At 38.4% G+C, this 9723-nt stretch overlaps 1 protein-coding gene and 1 non-coding gene across 3 annotated transcripts; both read right to left on the reverse strand.

The window, feature by feature from the left end:
- Positions 1 to 362: 362 nt before the first annotated feature.
- On the reverse strand, positions 363 to 434 carry trnaa-cgc. Its single transcript has one exon. It is a non-coding gene; the product is annotated as a tRNA-Ala (tRNA).
- Positions 435 to 1725: 1291 nt separating this feature from the next.
- On the reverse strand, positions 1726 to 7116 carry si:ch211-119e14.1 (acidic leucine-rich nuclear phosphoprotein 32-related protein 2). 2 transcript variants are annotated; one of them, XM_041779880.1, is made up of 3 exons: positions 7009 to 7116; positions 6094 to 6257; positions 1726 to 2803 (listed from the first exon to the last, which is right to left on the reverse strand). In XM_041779880.1, exon 3 carries the CDS (start codon positions 2799 to 2801, stop codon positions 2208 to 2210), a length of 594 nt encoding a protein of 197 aa, XP_041635814.1. In that variant the 5' UTR covers positions 2802 to 2803; positions 6094 to 6257; positions 7009 to 7116; the 3' UTR covers positions 1726 to 2207. The 2 variants fall into 2 exon arrangements, with proteins under 2 accessions (XP_041635814.1, XP_041635813.1); XM_041779879.1 differs by lacking the exon at positions 7009 to 7116 and adding an exon at positions 6349 to 6612.
- Between the last annotated feature and the right edge of the window lie 2607 nt (positions 7117 to 9723).

Here is a 9723-nt window from a genome sequence, read left to right on the forward strand (position 1 = left end):
ATAGTGTAAGCACAGCTGTGTTTAACCTAGTTTGACTAATCGTCACTTATTGGTTCAATCCACGCTGTCTCCATCGAGTGGCTCTTAACCACTGAGAATAATTTACCCGGCGAAACATAAATGTTTGACACAAGCCTACGTGAACACTCCCACGCCTCGAGATTTACAACATCCAATCAGATTCGGCTAAGTGCTGAGTCTGGCCAATCAAGGACGACCCTAATTTTACACATTCCTTTGTAATAAAATATATGACACAGCTGCGTTTACTTAAAATATGTCCAGACTGCTTATTTGAGTCCACTGTGCTATTAACTATGTTGTCGGTAGTTTAATTCGGATTAAATTACAGAGCAAAAAGCTGGAGATGCCGGGGATTGAACCCGGGACCTCATACATGCGAAGCATGCGCTCTACCACTGAGCTACATCCCCATTGGTGGATTCTTGTCCAACTAATCGTAATTATATTAGTACATATTGCAACACATATGGTGTTGTTTTGGGTGTTGTTTCAATATATAAAGACCTACTATGTATTTTGCAAAGATTAGATTTTTTTTCAGAATCTGCACTTAAACGTCCTTGAAAAACAAAAACATGAGAGTGATAACCTACGGACTGCGGTTCTTGTAAAGCACTTAAACTTTATCATATATGTTTTTGCGGTACGTTTTGAGTTTTTTTGGCATATTTTGTTTGTCATTGCGATATAGGTAAGGAACATTAATAAAGCTTAGTGCAAATTGCAATAGTTATTTCAATTTTCAGGGTATAGCAGCCTCCGAAATAAACATTTTTTTGCCAATACATCAAAATATAAAGCTCAAAAAAAGTTTTTTTTCATGGCTATGGGACCAATTACTATTATTTAACCTTTCTTTAGCCAGTTAAATCCCATTGAGATCTCCTTTTAAAAGGGAGACCCAGTAATACCCCTCGATTACTCACAAAAGTAAATAACGTTTTTTTTTGTTTGTTTGTTTTTTTTTTGTTAATGGCTGACGAGGCAAATAGACAGTCATTTTCAGGATTTGGGGGAACAAACCAGATTTCAGGGGGCCCTGTTCGGCCCTGGCTACCACTGGTGTTGCTATTTGCTGCAATAATCTATCAGGACATTATTAATCAAGGTATCTTGTCGTTTGTTTACAGGTCAACATGGTGGCATTGCCTAGTGCTGAAACTGAAAAGTACAATACAGTTGAGCTCAAGCTTCATCATCTCATGTGGGCCATATTTCATTTTGGCTGCAGGCAAATCAAAAATAGACTGCGGGCTGCATTTGGCCCCCGGGCCATAGTTTGGACACTCCTGGGCTAGCGTTTAAAGCTCAAGAGTGGACAATCTGTCAAGTTAGTCCTTTGTTTAAAATTTTCAGAGCTCACGTTGGTGCCCCCTTCAGCGTGGTGCTCTTGGCAACCGCCCATATCACCTATGCCAGGTGAGTGGTACGTTTGACCACTCACCTGGGCTAGTTCAAAGACATCTTACATACAGGACCAGACAAAATAAGAAAACAGATCTGGGGAATCATTTTGTCCAAAGGGGGCACTAAAGTCGAGATTTTTAAGTTCATTACAGGAACTTTAACTAAATTGTGTCAAAATGTTTGTTGTTGGAATGCTATTACGTTCTAAAAAGTTGCTATCAATACCACTTTAATTGTTGCGTGCAACCTGCTACATTATGACTTAATGAAAATTGTCCAAAATAAGTTCACAAGTTTTATTTTTTCTGTTTTTTTTCATGTTTATTACAAAAAATAAGGGAAAACCCCAGTCAACAATATCAAGAACATGATATGCAACAAGTAAAAATAGAAAGTTTAAAAAGTTTACACATTTAAATCTAATCCAATACAATCATTATCAATCCCACCTAATCATTTACAACACATAAATTCATCAATAATCATCTAATCCAGATGCCTCAAACAAAGGTGAACCAAGACAAACAGTTTAGCTATTGTTGTGGATGTCCTCAGAGTCTACATAAACCTTTTTGAAACTTCTTGTTAATTTGAATTAGCCACAATAGGTCCAGTATTTTCTGAAGCCTTGAACTCTCTTTGACCCACACAAAAAGTAAAGTGGGACAGCAGATCATTGAACTAAGGACCTTGGTGTATGTAACATCCTGTCTCAACCCCACTAGTTAAACTTTACCCAAAGCCTGTTTTGTAGTTCCTGTTTTGGTAACCTTTTCTCACAGCGCAGTCACATCACCATCTCTGCAGATTCCTCCTTCAGACCAGGTAGCACTTCCGGAGAATTGCTTTAAATCTATCAGCAACCCAGCCCCTCCACTTGCTTCACCTTTACCCTCCCTGTCCCCATCCCTCTCCTCATTCTCCCTTTTCTCCCCCAACTCTCCTTTCCCCTTGTCTTGATCCATTAGCCTAGCATGTTCTCCTGTCTCAGAGCTCTCCACACTTGAGTTATCGTTTGAAGTGTCATCCCCTTCTCCGGTTCTCTCATCTTCCTCCTCTTCCTTGTCATCTCCTTCGCTACCACTTCCCTGAATGGAGCCCCCGTCCACATCTCTCTCCTCATCGTGGACTTCCTGCATTTCTTCTCCAACTTCGTCAGAATCACCTCGAGGCCACAGCTGGACTCCAAGACGTGTCTCCAGAGCAAATGCCACACCTCTAACCTGGTCCCTGACCCCTCCTTCTTTATACACTATGCGTCTGATGGTATATTCTCCATGTGTATCCCTATTTAACTTCTTATACAACAAAATGAGCAGAACGAGAAGGATGATGAAGATGATTGAAAGGACTGAGATAATGTGAGCCATGCCTACGGTGAAAAAAAGAGAAAAATCAATGAGTCACTGAGTTAGCATTACACATTAGGGCGAAATTTTTCTTCTGCTGATGTCTTGAGAAATAGTGGTGCTGGAAATGTGAATAAATGTTCTATTTTCATGTCAATTTGGTAAAAGGAAGCAACAGCTAGCAGCTCTTTCAAATATCTTAATTTAAAAAAATATCCACGCACAACTCCTTGAAAACTACATCTGTGTTTAACATTTACATTTTTATTTATAACCCATCAAAAATGAGATTAATTGTGTTAGGTGTGGCTCTTGGATTAAGCTTGGCTTTGAAGAAAGCTAGCTAACTTTCTCCTAAATTGGGCTAAACTAGCTTGCTGCTATAGTGTAAACACACTCAAGCACATGGATAATCATCTTTCATTCTTTGCAGGTTAATGGAGTATCTTAGTTAGCTTGCAAGGCTTTAAATATTCTGACTGGAGGAAGGAGTGAGCTTTTTGAAGTCTAGCAGCTAGAGTAAGCTAAGCTAGCAGCTTACTGTAACCTTTTTCTTAGTGTATAGATGTAAAAGTTGTATCTATATTCTCCTCTAGCTCTTTGCCAGTTAGTGAGATTTAGCATGTTTTGGAAAGGATAGATAGATAGATAGATAGATAGAATGGGTGGGAAGTTACTATTTATATTTACTCAAAGTGCTGTAATTGAGTTGTTGTTTGGGGTACTTTTTCACTACATTTTGAAATCAGTACTTTTACTTCTATTTAAGTAAGTTTTAACCAGAGTAACCATACTTTTACTTGAGTACAATACTTTAGTAATTTTTCCACCTCCCTTGACTACACAGTAGCACATAGAAAGATAATGGTTCCACATCACATCCCAAACCAGCTGTTGTACACAGAAAATAGTGCTGATATCTTAGGGTTAAACATTTCAGTTTATTTTAACTCCCAAATTAAGAACTTGTTAAGCAGAATTACTTTCACTTTTACTTCAGTACAGTAGTTGTGTACTTTTCCACCTTTGATGGATGGATACTTTATTAATCCCAGGGGAAATTCAAGAATGACAATGCTGTTTGTGTATTCATAGTTATTAAATTGCCTGTGGTATTATTTATTGATGTTCAGTTGTCAATAATCAACTATTAGTGATGGAATTACGTCTCTTCAGTGATCCAGATCATTTGGCTCGACTCAGCAAAAAGAGTCGGCTCTTTCAGCTCCCAAACGGCTCTTTATTTGGGTACCAGTTTGGCTTCATCTGAGCAGCTAAATTTAGCAATGCCATGACAAATGATTGATATTTGGAAAGGTATTTTACCCCAACTATGCTCTTTTTTTTAAATCATGAAAATATTACTTAATTATTTTTCAAAATGTACAGTCTCCCTAAAACACCTTGCGGATTAGATAAAACCTGCTCCCTGGCTGGCACACCTGTTATGAAACATTAATTCATCAAGCAGGAGTCCATAATACATAGTGTGCCTGTAATAGTATGGAAAAAAGTTCATCCATACGAATCAATCAGATAACACACACACACACAATATCTAACTAGAATGGCCGTCTGAGGTGACAGACCCACGCCTAAGCAGCGCCACCGAGGAACTCACGCTCCTATTGATTTCTATAGTGTTCAGAATGTCGAAGTCTGAGAAAAACCGAACGGGTGCGCGGATCATCACCAAAATCTAATCGATTCTTCCCTGTCACTATCCCAATATTCCCTGAAAGTTTGGTGAAGATACAACTTTCCGTTCTTGAGTTATCTTGTACACATATGAACGAACAAACAAACAAAGATACAGAACCCTTTACATAACCCCCTGCCGATTTCATCGGCATGGGTAATAATTATAATGATAATAGTAATAACTAGAAAAGCACTAAGAGAGCACAGACCTACGCCATTAGCCCTATCTCCCAATAGTGAAGAATCCTTTAAAAACATTCCTGAATCCAGACAGTGATCCAGATCACTCCCAAAATCTAATTTGCCGATTACTCCCTCCCCGGAGGAGTGGAGACACGGTGAGGCAAAGCACTGGCTTCACTACGTGTGGACTGTCATGGTGGAAGCACCCATGGTCTCAACGAATGACTGAAAGTCATGGCAGAGGGTGGATATTCCTCTATTCCTCCCAGGATTGTCAGTTTTCTCGCTACAATTCGCTGTGTTTCTCTTCAGCACCAAAAACATGCTGCTGGGATTGATGTTACTCATGTCTGCCATCACCTGGTATAAAGTGGTAACAGCGCAGACCTCCACCATTAACCCTATCTCCCAATAGTAAAGAGTCCTTTAAAAAATTCCTGGATCCAGACGGTGATCCAGATCAGTCCCAAAATCTAATCAGTTCTTATTTATGCCATTTCTGACATTTCATGAAAATTTCATGAAAATCTGTCCATGACTTTTTGAGTTATGTTGCAAACAAACAAACAAACAAACCCACCCGATCACATAACCTCCTTGGCAGAGGTAATGATATAAAACAGCTCTCAAACAGGATCCAGCTCTTATCGTTCACATAAAAGATCCGGCTCCTTGAACCAGCTCGTTCATGAACGGCCCATCACTATCAACTATTGAGTTTTTAAATCAATGGCACACACTACGCAGCACTAATGTGTTATACCAATTCTTGGATAAACTATGGACATTTAATTTTAGGCAACCTAAACCATGTTAGCATAGTTTCAAGCATCATGTAGAGGTGGAAATTTACTTAATAGAAGTAAAAGTACTGGTCAATAATCTACTCAAGTAAAAAGTATTTAAAGTTAACCTAAACAACTGAGTAGCTACTTAGGAGTTATACAGTATCCTTCCTTATAGGCAAAAACAAGGTAATATGAATCTACAACCAAGTTGTTATGATAAAGTTACAACTTTCTAATAAAGTGAAATGCAACAGCTGTTTGGGATGAGAAGTGGACTCAGTCTCTTACTATGTACAGATTTTCATGTGTAGTCAAAGCGGAAGAACAGGCCGGTTTCATGTCATTGATGGAAAGCTTTTAGTTGTCGATTTTTTACTTAGAACTTGGTGTGTCTTAAAATGTAATGAAGTACAATATGTCCCCCAGAATCGCTTAGGTAACAGTAAAATTACTGATTTTAAAATCTGCTCCAAAAAGTACCCAAAATAAAGCTACTCAATGACAGTAATCTGAGTAAATGTAATTTGTTACTTTCTACCTCTAGCATTATGTCACTTCATTGAACAAGGCCTAAGAACACCAGTGACAGTTTTAAGCTGTGAAATCTGCAATATTGAGACTTAAGGAAGCTTTATCTTTACCTTCTTAGAAAATCCGGAAATTTCCACTGGCTAGGTGTCAGAATTATGCAGAACTTTTCAACAAAACACTTTGTTGAAAACTCTCTTGCTTCTTCAAAGTGGTCGTGAAGTTTTCATCAGAGGGTCATCCATTAGTATGCGTACTCAGAAACAGTAGCCAGTTTCTAAAAGAAAAAAGGGCGGCAAATGTATTTGCATTAAGACAATATTTTTTTAGTAATTTGTAAAGTAAATCCTGCTGAAAATGTAGCTCACTCAAAATGTTAACTCTGTCAAGTTGTCTGTTCCCAAATCTAATCCAGATGAATAATCGTGAGAAAGTCAGAAAGTCACCAGCCACTCTTGCTCAAAAGTAACCACAGCCTCATGATTGTTATATACTGTACATGCGTACACCCAAGATGTAACAGGAAGTCTGCATTGCTTTTTATCTTGTTTGACTAGAAGATGTCTGACTGGGGAGTGACAGGAAGCTAGCAGGCTGCTCGAGCTGCTGCTGGTTTCCTGTCAAAAAAATGATCATCGAGCAGCATCAGTTGGCATACTATGCAAGACAATGTATTAAATTCATACTCTGGCAAAGATTACACAAGGGGTGTTGCATGGCATTATGCCACGTGCATGTTTATGAAGTGCTGTAGGTACACTGATCGTTAAATTAAAGCTGAAATACCAAATTATAGAAAGTAAATTAAGGCATGTGCTATAGATGTTATACATACACATCACATAAAATCAATTTGATTAAAGAAGAAGGTTTTAAGTTAAAACACATAAAAATTCAGCCTGAAAAGTAAGCAAAAGCATACAAAGCAGGAAACACTTTATGACTTGAAAAAGTGATGTTTTAGCACCAAAAGCCAAGAAGTTGATCAAAATGTGAAAATAGGAAGGAAATAAATGTTTCACACTTACTCAAACTGTGCGAAGAACGGAAAAAATGATGTGCTTAGGCAGTCAGATGATTGTTTAGGGTACAGAACTGAGTGAAAATGAGAGAGGGGGTTGATGCATGACGTGGTGAAGAACGCTGAAGGAGGTGGAGGCTGAAGGGCAAGATTAAAGACAGCATTAAACAGGGTGTGGTTACTGATGATAGGTATTTATGGAAAGAGGAAGGTACAAATAGGATTTTTTATCGGCTGAATATACTTCTATCAGGTTGTCTGGGTTAAACAGGTTGGAAATTATGCAATAAATATTTTTGCGGTGACACATTCAACCATGTATGGTAATATCTGTCATCAAGATCTAGATAGCGACACAAAGGCAGTTGAGAGGAACATAATGCTCATGTTCATTTTCATTAGGTGAATTATGTATTTTTTGAAAAACGTTTTAAGAGCTTAAAAATGACCAAATCATACTTTGATTTTGGCAGTATATTCATGCTATTAATGCGCACTGGGGAGATATGATTTGTACCTATAAAGAGACCAAACTGAGTTCAAAAGCTGCACACAGATTCTGAAGTTGAGCTGACGGCCACATCCTGTTTTCAAGCCGCAGCCCCCTACAACATGAAACAACAGCCATGTTTGATATTATTCGTGCATTATAGAGGACATGCAGTGCATTCAGACCCCCTTTTCTTTTCTCGGTTTTATGTTGCAGCTTGATTACGTTGAAAAATATAATTTTTATTCTAATAAATCTACACGCAGTATCACATCATGACTAAGTGAAAACCAAATTTTATGCAAATTATAATAGTAAGGCCTTTATAAGAGAGGTGACCAAGACCACGATGGTCACTCTGACTGAGCTCCAGAGATCCTGTATAGAGGTGGGACAAAGTTCCAGGAGTACAACCGTCACTGCTGCCCCCCACATATGAGCTTTATGCAAGAGTAGCTAGGTGGACGCTTCTCCTCAGTGAAACTATTGAGTTTCCAAAAAGTTCTGTCTAGCCCAGATCAGTGAAGGGCTGCAGGCATGTTTGCCCTTCTGGAACTTTTCTGGAACACAGGATCTCTGAAGCTCAGTCAAAGTGACTATTGGGTTCTTGGTCACCTTTCTTTCTAAGGTCTCCCCAATTACTCAAGTAGGCCAGGCAACCAGCTCTTACTGCCAAACTTCTTCCATTTGAGAATTATGGAGGCCACTGTGCCTTCAGTGCAGCAGAATCTTTTCATATCTTTCACCAGATCTGTGCCTTGCTACAATCCTGTCTCTGAGCTCTGCAGGAAGTTCTGACCTCATGGCTTGGTGTTTACTCTGATATGCATTGTCAGCTGTGTGGCCTTCCAGAGAAGGGTGTGTGCCTCTCAAAATCATGCCCAATCAATTTAATATACCACGGGTGGACTGCAACCAAGGTATAGAGACATCTCAGCAAAGATCCAAAGAAACTTTAACCTATTGAAAAAGGAAAAAAGAGAGAACAGAAAATATCAGATATTAAAGCTCCTGCTATGAACTGTTGATTTAGTGCCTCTGTTGATCTTGTCCTGTACATAATCTATGGAAAGTTGTGTTTTGTAATGAAAAATCTTTGAATCACTGTTGAGGAAAATGTCACCAAAGATTGCTTCAGCTGTTATTAGTGTCATCAGACACCTACCCCACAGCAGCAGTTTCAAACATAATATAGAAACAGTCCTTCTTGTTGCTGATGGTCTGATAGACTTTTTCAGGTCTTATCAAGGCATCAATGCTATTTTCAGTCTGTTTCATGCTCAGATGAGAACTCCTTATCGGAGCTTTAAGATGTTTAATGCAGTCAACTCTGACTTCTTCTTTGTGCAATCATCTGTGAGCTAAACATGAAGACCTTTGTCCCAGCAGTCATTCATGTTACCATGATCTGCTACTTTCATGCATGACGTCAAATCATGTTCCTAGACAAAGTGCTTTGCTCTGCACACTCTGATGAGTTTAGCTTTTGCTGTATCAGACCACCGATTTTTTTATGCACCGATCTTTGAATAGTTGCAACACTTTTACAAACGGATTTGCCATTTCTGTGGAAGTGGTGCCCTGCTACACTGAATTCACACTGAATTCTATAAAGTCATAAAGAACTACTTTCCTTGCTGAGCTAAAGATGCTGTGAGTAGATTTTATGCTGCATGAAACATACTGAAACCAATGTTGATGCTTCAGTATGTCCCACAAGCAAACCAGACCACCAGTAAGTAGACTGAGATTCAAATTTCTACATCAGTGACTCATGTGATATGCATTTAAGACATTTTTTCCTCATAAAACACTACTTAATTTTCAAAAATATTCACATGAGCTTTAATTATATTCTGAAAAGATGTAAATATGTTTTCATGCAAAGCTAAAGTTTATTTTGAAAGGACTTGTGTGCATATTGAGCACAAGTACATTAAGTCTTAACTTTATTTTGTTACACAAAAAGTACGTAAAATGCTTTAAAAAGTACAAGAAGGTGTGGAAAAGTCTGCATTTTTTAGGTTTGTAGCAAGCTAACAATAACATGAGAAGGAAACACATTTTTAAAATGTGTCTGCTAGACAGAAGAACCATTGCTTTAGTATGGAAAATAGATGATAGATCAAGGATAGGTACCTAATTATCTCCAACTCTTATATTCTTTCAAGGGTACTCAAGCAGTCTTAGGGTACAACATCTGAGAAGCCTTAATTCCTTGATATAAAACAC

The sequence above is a fragment of the Cheilinus undulatus genome, linkage group 22, assembly GCF_018320785.1.
Source record: "Cheilinus undulatus linkage group 22, ASM1832078v1, whole genome shotgun sequence".
Lineage (NCBI taxonomy): Eukaryota > Metazoa > Chordata > Actinopteri > Labriformes > Labridae > Cheilinus > Cheilinus undulatus.

What these genes read in the sequence shown, in the direction of transcription:
- si:ch211-119e14.1 (XM_041779880.1), bottom strand. Translation starts at nt 2,801, where the DNA reads ATGGCTCACATTATCTCAGTCCTTTCAATCATCTTCATCATCCTTCTC.